Below are 16546 nucleotides of genomic sequence, written 5' to 3' on the forward strand. Positions count from 1 at the left end.
TTCTGGGTATCAACCATTATCCAAGTACCCTCTTCAGGAACACTCTGGTGCTAGGCCCTGAGCCCTTCTGGGAAATGAAACACAAACTGTGACACACACCAAGGAAACAGGAATGAAAGGCAGTCCGCTAAACCTCCTTACTTACAGGAAGTCACTGCATCTGAGAGGGAAGAAAGTTGAGATTCACATTTGAAGATGATCAATAATTAAAATCATTGGAGGCCAGTTAATTGGAGACCAAATGATTGCATACCAATTAATTGTTCAATTATCCCTTGAAATATCAGAAGCATATGGCTCTGAAATACCACTTTACAAAAGTAACCTGTGTTAATAGCATAAGCACTAGACTGGCTGTCCAGAGACCGGGACTCAGATCCTAGCCTTGCAATTTATAACTTCTCATGCGTAAGTCACTTTACCTCACTGAGCCTGTTTCTTTATATAGTCAGAGGATGATGAGGACATCTGCTTTCCCATTTCCCAGGCGTATGTGATGGACACATATGCTGTTATTTTAAGGGGCTTTAAAACCATAAGGTAGTATACAAACAAAAGGCATAAGATTAGGTCTTCATGAATCCACAGTGCTCAAACAGAACAAAACAAATGAGAGCATCATTTCAAATCTCTAACACTGCAGTGAGGGAGGTAAGTAAGACAGAGGCAGGCAACTCTGGCCTTTGCAAAGATTGTTGAATTTGGGTGCCTTTGCTTCTGAAGGGGACTGTGCCTCATCTTATAAACAATCCACAAGAACCAAGAGAACTGACTCTGGCCGTGTAAGCTTATTTGCCAGGGGAAGGTTTATCCTGACTAAGCTGCTCTACTATTTTGAATGGATTCTGAATTGTGAACAGAATCTGGAAAATTAAAAACAAGCACAAAGAAAAGTCTGTAAAGAGGAGGAAGATTATAGGCAGGTAGCACCTGAGCTGTTGCCACTTGAATGCTACACATAATTCAATATCTGGCTTCAGAGCCTTTGTAGCTAGTGATCCAATCATACCTGAAAAAAGAGATTCTTGGTCCTCCATGACTATTTGCCACATTTCTTTTAAAACCAACACACACACATGCATACAAAAACAGACCATAATACGATTATTTTACTCTATTTCAACTAGTCTATTTTGGGTTTTCTGTGGGCTTACGGCTCCTCATTTTTGAAGCCACTGAAATGTAATTTGCTTCAGTATAAATCTTTCATTACTTCTCATTATGATGCATGTGTAGAAATCTTGGAAATATTAATTTAGTCCAGTATGACGGATACTGTCTCCACTAGATCTAATATCAGCTAAATTCCTAAAATTATTACACATACCATAAAGGGTGCACCCATAAAGAAATAAAGGGAGATCCAGAGGGGAAAAAATGTCTCAAAGTTAAAAAAAAGAAAGAAAGAAAGAAAGAAACCCCTGCTCCTTGAGCAAGCTAATTGGAAGAGTGTATGAAATACTTTGAAACTATATTAACCTTTTCTTTCAGGGTCACGCACTGAAGCCTTGTTATTTTGCAAATGTGACATTTTCCCTTGGTTTTCAAGTCCGCAGTTTAACAACATGGCCAGTAATTATGCTGGTTATTATCAGGATCCTGGAGTTCATATCTTGATCATTTAAGATTTACTTTCCGCCTGCTCATCTAATCTCCTCAACTGGCTTGTCAGTTCTTAGAGCGGAGGCAATGCTTCCTATTTCATTTTTATCTTTCTCCAGCATCTGGTATGGCACTGGGCATACTTATATAACTAATTAAACAAAATCAAATAAACTCATGTATCATTTAATCTGAAGAGTGGGAAAGAATAATGCTTTTAATTCAGGCAGAGATTTCTGAGTCTCTAAACCAAGCTCTCTGATGAACAATCAAATTTAGAACTTGCTTTTTAAAAAATGTAAGCAGCTAACATTTCTAGGAGCCTTTCCAAAGAGCTGGGTATTGAGGCCAATACAGCTAGCCTTCCCACCTTCTCCCACTCCCTCAAATCTCCGGAAACCCTACTCCTCTATAACCCCTTCCCAGTTGCTAATCACAGTATTTTAAGAACCAAGTTTTTAGTCCCACAATCACAAAGTCAGTATATAGGAAATAAAAACCATCTACAAATAAGGAATTTACTAGCTTCTTAGAACTTTGTCTTTGCCTTCTAAATGTCCCATAATTCCAAGAGACTGGCTTTTCTGCAAAGGAGCATTAAACTGGGACAGTGCAACCCCCTGGGAAGCTGAGATGTTAGAGTAAGTATAATGTGTCACATAGGCCAACTTCAATTTTATCCTAAAATGAGCATTACAATTTTAAATTCAGCATTACAGACAGACAATAGCTACACAGGGAGGCTCCTCTCAGTTTGCAGAAGAGAGTAGAGCCATTAAGTTTCTTCTTATTGCTAAGCAACAGTTGTGTTAAAATCAAACTGCTCTCAGCTTTCAAATTGCAGAAAAATAATTTTATTCAATTCAGAGCACTACAGGTAAAGGGAAAAGAGAGGACTGACTAGTCAGAGATCTTGAAATATGAGGTAGAGTTAAACTATATACTAGTTTTAGATATAGACCCATGACTTCAAAATATTTGGTAGGGAATAAGCTTGGGGTGATCTGTCCCACAGGAAACAGCCAGACATGCTTCCTTTTCCAAAATGAACATATGTTCCTGAAACTCAATTTGATTATGAACATTTGGCCAAGATTTACTGGCTACTATGAAACCACCTGTAGTAGTTATCTATTGCTGCATTAATAAATTACCCTAAAACTTAGAGACTTAAACCAATAATCATTTATTCTCATAGTTTCTTCAGGACAATATTTTGGGAGTGGCTTAGTTGGGTGGCTCTGGCCCAGGGTTTCTCATGAGTTTGCAGTCCAGATGTGCACCAGAGCTGCAGCCATCTGAAGGCTCGACTGGGGCTGGAGGATCCACTTCTAACTCATAAGACTATTGGCAAGAATACTGCTTCATAGTTTCTTGCTGGTCTCATGGGCCTCTCCTCATACATGGAAGCCATTTCCCCCAGAACATGTGAACCAAGAGAAAGATTGACTAAGACAAATGCTGCTTGCCTTTTGATGACCTAGGCTCCAAAGCCACACATGGTCACTTCTGCTTAATTTTATTTGTTAGAAGCAAGTCATACCCATGCAAAAGGGAAGGGAAAGTAAGCTCTGCCTCTTGAAGGAAGAAGTATGAAAAAATTTCTGGGCATATTTTTTATGACAAAATATACCCTTTTATTTATTTACTAGAGGCCCAGTGCATGATTAAATCATGCACGTGTAGAGTCCCCTAGGCCTAACCTGCCATCCAGGCCATATCCACTGCCCCACAAAGCCTTGCACGCTCCGCGGACAATGCTAGCAGCCTGCTCCCCACTTTTGATGGCAGGGGGTCCGCTGGTGCCGGAACGGACACACAGCTCCCCACTTTTGATCACGGGGGAGCTGGGTGTCTGTCTGCTGGTGCACCAGGCCTTTCAGAAGCCTCCGGCGCGGCGGAGGCTTCTGAAAGGTCTGGTGCCGGAGCGGACAGGCACCCATCTCCCACGCTTTCTCTTTGATCGCGGGGAGCTGGGTGCCTGTCCGCTGGTGCTGGAGCAGACAGGCACCCAGCTCCCTCGCTTTTGATGGTCCGCGGCGGGATATGGGCTCGCTGCCCCAGAGGCCCCTTCTGTGCCGCAGCACAGCCATGGTGCAGACGCTGAGCTTGCGTCACCAGCAGCAACACGAGCTCAGCATCCTGCTGGCCCAATCGTCTACCCCGAGTCCCGCCCCCCGTGCCTCCTGGCCAATTGTGGGCATAGCGAAGGTACGGTCAATTTGCATATTTGTCTATTATTAGGTAGGATTATTATTATTTTAAATCTTTATTGTTCAGATTATTACAGATGTTCCTCTTTTTTTCCCCCCTTGGCTCCCCTCCACCCAGTTCCCACCCCACTCCAGGCCTGCCCCCCACCACCCGCTGACCTCCTCCATAGGTGTAAGCTCTTTGTCCAAGCTCTTCACACACCCCATACATCCCCTTCCCCCCAAGAATTGTCAGTCTCCTCCCTTCCCATGCCCCTGATTCTATTACATTCAGCAGTTTGTTCTGTTCATCAGGCTTTTTCTTTTTATTCATTTGATTTTTAGATTCACTTGTTGATAGATATGTATTTGTTGTCACTTTGTTGTTCATAATTTTTTTTTTATCTTTACCTTTTTCTTCTTCTTCCTCTTCTTAGAGAATACCCTTCAACATTTCATATAATACTGGTTTGGTGGTGATGAACTCCTTTAACTTTTTCTTGTCTGTGAAGCTCTTTATCTGACCTTCAATTCTAAATGATAGCTTTGCTGGGTAGAGTAATCTTGGTTGTAGGTTCTTGTTATTCATCACTTTGTATATTTCTTACCACTCCCTTCTGGCCTGCATAGTTTCTTTTGAGAAATCAGCTGACAGTCGTATGGGTACTCCCTTGTAGGTAACTAACTGTTTTTCTCTTGCTGCTTTTAAGATTCTCTCTTGTCTTTTGCTCTTGGCATTTTAATTATGATGTGTCTTGGTGTGGTCCTCTTTGGATTCCTCTTGTTTGGGCTTCTCTGCACTTCCTGGACTTGTAAGTCTATTTCTTTCAACAGGTAAGGGAAGTTTTCTGTCATTATTTCTTCAAATAGGTTTTCAATATCTTGCTCTCTCTCTTCTTCTGGCACCCCCATAATTCAGATATTGGTACACTTGAAGTTGTCCCAGAGGCTCCTTACACTACCTTCATATTTTTGGATTCTTTTTCTTTTTTCTTTTCCGGTTGGGTGTTTTTTGCTTCTTTGTATTTCAAATCTTTGACTTGATTCTTGGGATCCTCTAGTCTGCTATTGAATCTCTGTATATTATTCTTTATTTCAGTCAGTGTATGCTTAATTTCTTATTGGTCCTTTTCCATATCCTTGAAGGTCTCACCAAATTTCTTGGAGGTTTCTAGAAGATTCTTGAGTAACCTTATAACTGTGGTTTTGAACTCTATATCCAGTATTTTGCTTTCATCCATTTCTTTCATTTGTGACTTGTTTCTTTGTCTCCACATTTTGGCTGCTTCCCTGTGTTTGTTTCTATGTATTGGGTAGCTGCTAAGTCTCCTTGAGTTGATAGAGTGGCCTTGTGTAGTAGGTGGCCTATAGGGCCCAGTGGCTCAGCCTCCCCAGTCACCTGAGGTGAATGCTCTTGATGCACCCCTTTGTGGGCTGTTTGCACAGTTTTGTTGTAGTTAAGCCTTGATTGTTGTTGATATCACTGGGAGGAATTGACCTCCAGGCCAATTGGCTGTGATGACCAGCTGTGTCTACACTGGAAGATCTGTTGTGCAGGAGACACCCTTATGGGGCAGGACTTGCTTCAGTGGGGCTTTGGTGCTCACTGAGTCTGCCCCTTGAGTGTGTCTCTTATGGATGTGAAGAGTTGTAATCTGGTATGGTCTCACACTGACCACTGGGTACACTGGCTCTTGGATCTCCAAGGAGGTGCAAGGTCAGCTACTGTCTGGGGCCACCCAGAGGAGCTACAGAGACATCTGCAGATTCCTCCTCTTTGTATAAGGTTTGGAAGTGCCCAGACGAGGCCCAGCTGTGAAGCAAGGCTGGCTGCTACTGCCAGGCCTTGGGCCTTCTTTTGGAAGCTCTGGGGCTCTCTGACCCAGCTGCAGTTTGACAGGTTTTAAGCAGAGAAAGGACAGGCCATTGATATGTAAAAGCCTCTGTGCACAGTTTGGGTGGGGCGGGGTCTCTGGGAATCATCAAGGCAGAGCAAACAGCAATGGCTGCCAGTTAGCCCTGCACCGGAGAGGTCCCCGGGTCTCCGCATCCTGCGCCCCCATGCAGGAACAATGATCGCTGCGAGCACTTCTGAGAGAAAGCCACCCTCATGTTCCTGCCCCGATGCCAGACAGTCCAGTTTCTCCCTGTATGTGTCTGGGTCCCCCAGAGTCTTGCCCAGAACTGGAGTTCAGAGCAAGTGGGAGCTTGTATCTCCCTCCCGATTAAAAGAGTAGCACATCCAGGTGCCAGCACTTTCTGCGCCTCCATACCTCTTACCAGTCTCAATGCGCTTTCTTCACCTCTCTAGTTGTGGAACTTCCAGTCAGCCAGCTTTCCCGTGGTTCTGGGTAGTAGCTGTTCAGCCTTTTAGTTGTAATTTTGATGTGGTTGTGAGAGGCAGCAAGTATAGGTGTTTACCTATGCCGCCATCTTGGTTCTTTCCTGTGGGCATATTTTTAAAACCACAGACCACCCAACAGAAATGTTTTTGTCCTTCTCCAAACAAAATGGTGGCACTGAAAAAACCCAAAGAATGAAGCCCAGCTCTGCCCTCAGGCACAGGTTGGGACTAGTAATAGATCCTGTGGGTCCTCTCTTCATTTGCCAGATGACAGGAGTAAAATCTGCCTCTTATACCTATGTGACCTTAGGTGATTTACTCTCTGTATCTCAAGTTTCTCTACTGAAAGTGAGTGTAATAACTGTGTCATGTCAGTTAGTATAATAAGCTTTGAATAGTGTACAGTATATAGTGTATCTTATAGGAGTTCATAACTTTATTGTTATTACTACTGTCATGTTGGTAGTAAGTACAACTACTCCACTTGAAAACAAAAATGCCCAACAGGACAATAAAGACAGGGGTTTGTACAACGTGGGTGTGACTTAGTGAGACCCTCTGCAAACACTACGCACAATTACTGTGTATTTACAATTAATAAGACAGGCTAATTTTATGTTAATCACATTACCTCTTTAGGTCATCCAAGCACTTATGAAGCCACAGGCTACAAATGCCAATAACATGCTCTTTGGTTGTATAAAATAAGGAATACATATAGAACATTTTCTGGCAGATCAAAAGTTCACTCCTCCCTTACCACATACTTCAGAAGTCTTAAGGCTCAGTAAACCTGAGCTGATTTGCACCATTAACTATGCAAAAGGAGTACATTTCTACACATACTTAACCTTTAACTACTTTGAAAAATGTTATTACTGAAATCCTATCTCATCCTTTTTCATGTATAGAGCTGATGCAGTGTTGCATAATCACAACATTATCATGAATAATCAAATAATCAAAAATTCCAGGAAACCGGAAAGTTTTTCAGTCTTATATGATGATTATTTTTGGTTTATTATTATTCTGAGTCATCATTAGATAGTGAGTCTTTCTGACTCATCAGAGATTATGCTCTCTCATTGTTAAAAGTATTTTATGTTTTTAATTAAAAAATATATTTATTTGCGTATTATTTATTTTTTTAAGGAGAGAGAGAAAGGGAGAGAGAGAAACATTGACTTGTTGTTCCATTATTCATGCATTAATTGGTTGCTTCTTGTATGTACTCGGACTGGGGATCAAACCCACAACTTTGGTGTATCAGGATGACGCTCTAACCAAATGAGCTACGTGGCTAGGGCAGAAAGTATTTTACTCTGTATTAACTGTTTAAAAATGTGTAGTCTCTTCAGAGAATCAGGAATTCTGGGTTTAGATAATTTTTTCTCTAATTACTCTCCCCATAGCCAGAGATTGTTTTCTATTAGCACAGTCTTCACCACAGAAAGTTCTCCAGAACCAGGGGAAAGTCCTGAAATGCCCTGAAAGGCACACCCTGAGCATCAGAAAACTACTGGACTCCTGACCAGACTGTAAGAGGCAGGGCTGACTTCATGTCTGTGTGTGTGTGGGTGGGGGGACTGTGTTTCATAGTGGCCCACATTTAGAAGGGCCCACACTTGTTTTAAGGCTTAGCTGTGCCAGTCTTGAAATCCTTTATAATTTTTTAAACAAGCAGACCTGCATTTTCTGTTGCACTGGGCCCTACAAAGAATGCAGCCAGTCCTGGCAACAGGACATACATGTATAAAAAAGTGCAGAACTCCAAAAGGTAAGAACGTATCTTTTGAAAAAAGACAACAGGACACAGGGAATGGGGAGATGAATAAGAACTAAGACAAGTGGATTGCTGATTGCACAGAAAATGAAAAGATGGTGAGGGCCCATACGAGAAACACTACATGCGGCCAACATTTTGACCTTAGACTTGTGAATGCTGTCACTAACTCAGGTGAGATAGCCTGTTTCCTGCTATGCCCCGACTAACCAGGAAATAGAGAAAGGCCAAGAAACTGAGACAGTCTTTCTAAGAATGGCAGAGAGCAGAGTGGTGATTCTTAACTCTATTTCTGTTTTCATACCATTCACATGTATAGCACATTTCCATCAATAACATCTCTCTTTCTTGGAGTGCCTGCCTCTAGGAGGAGGCCACTCAGAATCCCCAACAGGACAGGTATATTTTGAAGAAGTTCCTGGCTGTTCTCATTCCACCCTACCTGCACCCAATTGAGAATCACTGCAATAAAATGTTTACATAATATTAACTTTCTGGGTTTGAAACAGAAATCAATTTGTGATTCCTGCCTGAGGTTACAATTTTAGCTTGTCAGATAGACATTGGAAACAGCCCATATTCTGTGCCATTCTCATAAGTTCATTCAATAAATAGATAAGCTATTTAAACAGAGCTGAGTGTTCTCACAAATCCTGAAAGTGGCTACAGACAGCAGGGTACAGATGTGACATTAACTTAATTCCTGGTAATCAATCTCTTGCTACAAATTTAACCCAATTCTCAATAGAGAAATAAATGCTTTCTCTGACTAGATTATGTCATTGTAGTAAGGCTCTAGTTTCTGCAATTCTGTGGAAGAAATCACATATCCCTCAATGCCAACTACTAGACAAGTAAGAATCTACCCACAGATTGCTAATTTGACCAATGCGCATCTCTCTGGAGTTACCCTGCTATTGTATCTGTCAGATGAATGCAGGTGGGCACAGATGTGAGAAGAAGATGGAAAGAAATGGGTGTGCTACAGATGGAGACGGGGTCAAGAGGCAATAAGAAAATTAAGTAATTCAAGTTTCCCAAGATCTTGTTCTTTTTTAAGTAAATGTGGCATTAGAGGCAATAGCAAGGCAAAGAAAGCAGCAATTTGGTAGTGGACAGATCTGAGCCTCATTCTTAATAATTGAGAACCTGGGCAAGGCCCTCCACTACTCTGGGTCCCACACTTGCTTCAGAATCTATAAGAAGGAGAAAGATGGTCCCCATTATCCTTTTCCATGGTGATGGGATGAACAATGGAGCATCGTGCAGATCTGAGAAAATATTACCCTGTGAAAGCGAAAGTGGTCAATCCACAGTGGACAAGAAGAGATGGACTTTCTATAAAGGAATAGGAAATAGTGGGGGTGGGGGCACTGAGGAGGTTCAGAGGCCCATTGCTAAAATGTAGGCGTGTCTCAGGAAGTCTGCTCTGTGTCAACTGACACTCCAGCTATGAGTGGTCACAGTAAATCTGAGGTCACATACTGGTGGCTCAGCCAAACGTGGTCGGTCCACAGGAGTACTTGGTTTGGACAGTATTTTTTTTTTAAGTAAGAATTCACTTCCACAATTTAAAACCAGAGGATTTCATATAAATATTCATATTCCTGGATTTTTTTTAAAGAAAGAAAGAAAACAGATCTGATAGCCCTAGTTTGTCTTGTGTGGCAAAACTCAGAGGAAGCTGATCAGGGGCTACCCCCTTTACCCAGGCATCAGCTCTCCGGCCCCTGCTGCAGTTACTTGTCTGGCCCTGAAATGGATGAAACTGTAGGGCGATCAAGTAGCAATTAAGCAATGTGAGTAAATCCAAGAAGTGAACAAGGACAATCAACCATATTGTACCTTTGCCAAGGAGAGACAGTAATGGAGGAGAATGGTCTGCGTGGAGCCCAGGTAAGAGCAGCACCAAGTAAGAGAACTTGGCAGTGCAACACAGTCAGGAAAGAAGGTGCTCAGCCAGCTGGAACAAGGACCTGGGTCTGCTTGGAAGCCATATCAAAGACATCTGATGAGCAAAAGAGGTACGCCACATGATCTAGCTTGTTATGGGGCAAGTTCCCAGGGAGAAAAGGCAATGACCACCTGACATGAGCATCTCTCTAGTCCAGTGGTTCCCCACCTTGGCTCCATATTACTATACCCTGGAGAACTTTAAAAAATCCTGATGCCTCGCATCTATCCAGACCAATCAAGTCAGAATTTCTGGGAGTGGGGCCAAGCGTCAGTATTTTTTAAAACAGGTCCAGGGCCAATTCACATCAAGCTGAGATCTACTATTGACTACACAGATCTGAGTGGTTTGATAGAAGTAAAAACAGATTATGAATTCTCTACTTTACAAGTACCAAGTAATCACCAACAGAGAACTCACTATTTCTCTAAGCAACTGTAAACTATGCCATTAATTTTTCTTTAAATGCATTCAACCATTCCTCTATTTTGTTAATTTACTTTGGCTTTTATAGAATGATGAAACATATAATCTGCTCACAGATAATCAAGAGCTGCTTGTCATACCTCCACTGCCATTATTTGTACTGCAATAAAAATAACCCACCTCACACTTTCATATTTCATTTTAGATCATATCATAAACTCTATAATTAATCCTAAAGCTTCAGGTGTATAGTGAGAGCCATGATGTGCCCTGATATGTGTATTCATTAGATTGCATTTCTATTCATATCGTAACTATATCCAAACAGCACCTGCAGAGTCCTTGCATCAGCAGCCATCTGAAATGCATGCATTTCAGCTTCTACTTTAATGCAGAACTCATTTAGTTTCTATTTTAAAGCAGATGCTTAAAAACACATTGCAATCAGTGTGGTGGCACACAAGACCCGTCAATTGTCCTTGATCTCAATCTTGTATAGAGTTAAAGCTCCCACCACAGAAAAGGGCTCTTACTTTACTGACGGTGGTCATTGGTCCACCCCATCTCCACTCCAAAACAATCAAAATTTCTTGCAGCTGTGGTGATTCCAAGAAAGATCTGGACTCATAAGCAGATCTACCAGGAAGCCAATGAGGCTCAAGCTTCAGGGCCTCTCAATGTGTGGGGGCCTCTTCTAAGCCCTAGGAGGTACCCTAAATGTTTGTATTTGTAATTTTATATTCTTTCCCTTGAGGCAAAATATATAAGAGCTAGACCCCACAAATTTTGGATCCATCCATAAGTGAGCCTAATGTAACTTGGCTGCCAATCAGAAGGCAAACACTAAATAAACTGTTAAATCTTTACAATATGGCATTAACAATCATTGGTTTAAGGTTGCAATCCTACCCACAGAATTAGGCTTTCCTTTCTTGCCAACAGAGATATTATTGTTGATTTACAAGCAAAGGTGGAAAGAAGAGAGCCATCCTTCTTTGGAAAGGACAGGTTCTAGGCTCTAGAAACCAGGGATGAAAACCCAGGCTTGCCGAAACCGGTTTGGCTCAGTGGATAGAGCATCAGCCTGCGGACTGAAAGGTCCCAGGTTCGATTCCGGTCAAGGGCATGTACCTTGGTTGCGGGCACACCCCCAGTAGGGGTTGTGCAAGAGGCAGCTGATCGATGTTTCTAACTCTCTATCCCTCTCTCTTCCTCTCTGTGAAAAATCAATAACATATATATATATATATATATATATATATATATATATATATATACACAAAAAAAAACCCAGGCTTTTCCAGTGTGTGTGGAAATTAGGCACAGCCCTGGGGCAGGGCTGGCTGATCCTATGAAAATCCCAGGTCACTTCCACAAGTAACATCAGCTTTCTGTGCCTTCAGGGCCTGCCATGAGCATCTTGTCTGGCCTTTTTGCAAAGAACATTTTCTGTCCACGCTCTTGCTAAATTTGAAAGTCCTTTAATGTAGTAAAAAAGAAAACCTTCCAACCAATAATTAAAGAGGAATGGCTTAACATGCAAATGTCTGGAGTGAATATTTGAAAGCATAATCATGAGTTGATAGCTCTAACCCAGAGTTGCCAGGTTCCTGGGGCATTTGATGGGGGTAGCGGTGGGGAGATGGAGATGGGAGAGGATTAAGTTGGGAGGGAACCTAAAGAGGAGCCTGAAACATGGAAAGCCATTCTGCACTGCAGACTCCATGGCTTGGCCGGTGGTACCTTGCTTCCTGCTATGGGCCAGGACACAGCAGAGCCGCACCACCAGGTGGGCCCGTATTGCAGCCATACACGCAGACAGGAGGCCTGCAAAGACTGACTGAAGTCTGAGGTGTTCACTTCCTTACACAACCTTCCCTCCTACTTGCCTTTGCAATTCTTCAGGTTCTAGAGACCACTCAGGTCAGCAAGGCCTCTGGTTCAGAAAGTGAAGACAAAGTCCAGTCTGGGAGTTACCCATTATCTAGCACCTCTTCCTCTGAACACCTGTCCATCTGTGTCTAGCCCTTCCCAGGGTAGCATCATGCTGTCCCTGGCTAGCCAATAAATCCAGATTATCTCAGCATGTTCCCATGTTTGCTCTGAGCCAACTGTTCTCAGCAACCAATGAACCTGAGCTCTTCTGCTAAGTTCTCCCGGGGCTGGTGGACTCCCCTGCAGGACCAATGCCACTGAGTGGTTAAGCCTCAGGGACATAGTGGTCTGCATTCCGAATGAAAGCCCCTCTGTCTTACCATAACCTGCCACTAAAAATTGACCAATGTGCAATTTGCTGTCTTTATAGCGAGGCCACAGACCCTGCCAAATCCAGTCCTTCCTTTTATTGCTAAAATTGAACCATATGGCTTCAGACCACATTATAGGAACATCACCTGCATCTAGCAACACTGGCTATCAGTCAGCAGTCCACCCCTCCTCAGCCAGATTACTGAAATGCACTTTCTTCCTAAGGTTACTTCAGCTGCGGGAAGGAGTAGAAAGAAAGGCAGCATGTTCAGATAGTGAGGAAGACTTGATTTTTTTGGTTACTTTACCCTCTGGTCCACTAGGCCAGGAAAAGCCAAAGTCAGAAAGCCATTTTTGGAAACTTATTCAAATTTTGCTGCAATTTTAGGTGAAAAAAAAGAAGCTTCTCCTCCAGCAAATGGGGAAATGGACTCATCCTGAATTAACTTAAAACTATTTTCCTCTCTACCTGGCCAATGTAGTTCAGTGGTTGAGCATCAACCTATGAACCAGGAGATCACAGTTCAATTCCTGGTCAAGGCACATGCCTGGGTTGCAGGCTTGATCCCCAGTGTGATGTGTGCAGGAGACAGCCAATCTGATTCTCTATCATCAATGATGTTTCCATATCTCTCTCCCTTCCTCTGTGAAATCAATCCTATATAATAAAAGCATAATATGCAAATCAACCGAACAGCCGAACAGCAGAATGACCATCCAGAAGACCATCCGGGACCACGCTATGACACTCACCGGTGTCAGGCCAGCCAAAGCAGATGCAATGTGATTGGTCAAGGGGGCCCAGCCATCGCCCCATGATCGCCCCACAGAGGGAGGCCCAGGCCACCGACTGGTGGGCTGAGGCAGGTGGGCGGGGCCTCCCTCTGCGAGGGAAGCCCAGGTTCCAGGTGCTGGAGGGAAGCCGGTGCTGGCAGCCGGGGGAAGGAAGGCCTACTCTTGCATGAATTTCGTGCATTGGGCCTCTAGTAAAAATATATTTTAAAAAACTATTTCCCTCACAAACCATATTTAAATTATGAAACTTGTGAGGAAGCTCTGTGCTTCACTTTTTCCAAAGACAGACCAGGTTGTGAGAACAAAGCCAGGAGAGGGTCTTAGCAAATCACAGTCAATAACTAACTCTACTGAAAGCCTAGTGAGGACGCCTTTATGATGTCACCAAGAAATGTTCATTATTATAGAATATAATCAACAATGGCAAAATATCAATATCATTACCATTATGAGCTGTTTTGTGTTATGCTGATGGGACTTTGAGGGGAAGGTTTTGGAAATGTTTAGGACAGAAATCACCAAACACCCCAATGTGCCTGACCACATCCAATGCAGTGGGTGTGGCAAAAATACTGAAGAAGTAAAATGTGGTCAATCTGCAAATATTTCCATTCAGATGGAATACATATCATTACTACGGTAGTTCATGTTCATTATAGAACATCTTTCTTTGTTCCTACTTCGTTGTAGAAAAAATTCATACATAGTAGCTATGAGTTACTATTGTTGAATATAGGTTCTTAGGCTTTGGAAATGGCCTCCTTTGTGGCAAGTGAACAACGGTTCTCCATCAATCACTGATCTACAAGGGATGACAATCGGCACCCATTGGGTTAGTTTAGGTGCAGCCATTCACAGCAACAAGGCTGTTGAAACCACATACAGAATTATTTCACACAATGTTCTCCTTGCATGTGAGAGACGAGGACAGAGACAATGAATATGCTTTTCATCTATTAAAATACTGTGCTTTTAATTATTCCTGCTTTACCCTGAAAATTAACTAACAGCAACTCAGAAAGCATTGAGGAGCTACTGGAAATAAATTATGAGTCAGTTGAAGCAATAGTTCCCTCCTCCTCCCCCCTCCACAGACTTCCCTCCCACCTTGCAGATGCCTGTAGCATTGCACTCAACTAAAAGGGAAATACTAGTACATGTTTTCGGTAAATGGCTAAAAAAGTTATAGAACTCCATAAAACATGGGGAAACAACACATCCTTCTCTGATACAGAAATTCTCAAAAGTGTCACCCATAGACTACCTGTGTGAGACTCACCTCAGGTGTTTATTTAACAGTCTCACCCCAGACACACTGACTTAGAATGGCAGCTGGGGATCTGCATTCTCTTCTTAAATATTATTTTTCTTTTCTATTTTTTAAATTGATTTTAGAGAGGAAGGAAGAGGGAGAGAGAGATAGAAACATCAATGATGAGAGAGAATCATTGATCCGCTGCCTCCTGCATGCCCCCTACTGGGGATCGAGCCCACAACCCATGCATGTGCCCTAACCAGGAATCAAACCATGACCTCCTGGTTCATAGGTCGATGCTCAATCACTGAACCACACTGGCCAGGCCAATATTATTTTTCAATTATAGTTGACAAACAATATTATATTAGCTTCAGGTGTACAACATAGTGATTAGACATTTATATACTTTACAAAGTGATCATCCTGATAAGTCTAGTACCCATTTGGTGGCATACATAGTTATTACAATGTGGGAATCTGCATTCTTAACAAGTATATAACAAAACTGACAGGCAAAGATCACGATTTAATATGGATTGCCTTGTGTCTGTACTTAGCTGCTGGCCCCTACTCACCCGGAGGACTCCCGTGTCCTGCTGCAGCTGTGGCAATTGCAAAGGCAGAAGCAGGCGAAACAGAGCAGTGGGAGCTGTCAGCCATCTGTCCTGGTTATTTAAAAAGAATGGAAATGGCATGGTGAGGCAGAAGGATAATAGTCTATAATAAAATTCTCATTTCATTCCTGTAATGAATGAACGATTGGGCCAAATGCACTGTACTTTCTTTATTAATAGGCAAATAATAAGATTCTACATCAGCAAGTCCACTCTAGATGTATACTCAAGAGAAATGAAAACATACGTCCACCCAAAAACTTACACATGACTATCCAAAGCAGCTTTATTCGTAATGGCCAAAAGGTAGAAACAACCAAATGTCTATCAACTGATGAAGGGGTAAACCAACTGTGGTATATCCATACAATGGAATATCATTTAGCCACAGAAAGGAATGAAGTACATACATACTACAACATGAAGAAAACTTAGAAACATTATGCTATGTGAAAGTCACAAAAAGTCACGGGTTATATGATTCCATTTATATAATAGGTAAATCCATAGAGGATAGTTTAATAGTTGCCAGGGAGTGGAGGGAAATAAAAATGGGGAGTGACTAATGGGTTACAGGGTTTCTTTTGGGGGGTGATGAAAATGTTCTGAAATAAGACAGTGGTTATAGCTGCACAACATTATGAATATGAATATATTAAAAACCTCTAAGTTGTACTTTAAAAGTGTGAACTTTATGGTATACAAATTATATCTCAATCTGAAAAGCATTTTTTAAATATTCTACATCATGTTACCAACAGAATTTTCTTCTCAAAACACCTTTAAAGGGAGGAATGCATTCTAAACTTTTTTAAAAAATGCATTCAGCACCATTTTGCAATCCCTCTCCCTCCTCAGATATTTTACACACAGCATTTGATAATGTTGATGCCAACATCACTGTTTTTCCTCCCTCAGGCTTTTAGTGAAAATAGGTCACTGTGATTGTGACCTGAAGGGTTTTTATTAGTTTGCCCCTAAGTTCTACAGTCATGCTTAAAATAAATAAGAGGGGAAGCAGAGAGCTGGTTAATGTACCCACACACAAGGACACAGAAAAGCTCTATCCTCTCAGCAGTAGCTTTAAAACATGGGTGGGAACAAGGTAGCAAGTGGTCAGATGAACAGGCAAAATTTCAGATACACACTGAGAAAATGTGTGATACTGTTCCCATTTGGATCCTCCATATTATTATAGATTTCTGCTTCCTTCCTATGTTCCTATGTCACTATGACTTAGTCATATCAAGGAAGAAGCAAAAGATAGTTAATCCACAAACAGAATGCAGATTTCAAAAAAAACAAAGTTTCTATAAATTAAACATTTTATG

The 16546-nt window shown here is 42.0% G+C and overlaps 1 protein-coding gene across 1 annotated transcript in view; it reads right to left on the reverse strand.

The window, feature by feature from the left end:
- Window positions 1–16546, reverse strand: part of RASGRF2 (Ras protein specific guanine nucleotide releasing factor 2) — a 188440-nt gene that overhangs the window by 50539 nt on the left and 121355 nt on the right. Inside the window, exon 17 of the mRNA XM_054715119.1 lies at window positions 15177–15266. Within this exon, the coding sequence (XP_054571094.1) occupies window positions 15177–15266 (90 nt within the window). The remainder of the gene's footprint in view (window positions 1–15176; window positions 15267–16546) is intronic.

The sequence above is a fragment of the Eptesicus fuscus genome, chromosome 4 (genome assembly GCF_027574615.1).
Source record: "Eptesicus fuscus isolate TK198812 chromosome 4, DD_ASM_mEF_20220401, whole genome shotgun sequence".
Classification (NCBI taxonomy): domain Eukaryota; kingdom Metazoa; phylum Chordata; class Mammalia; order Chiroptera; family Vespertilionidae; genus Eptesicus; species Eptesicus fuscus.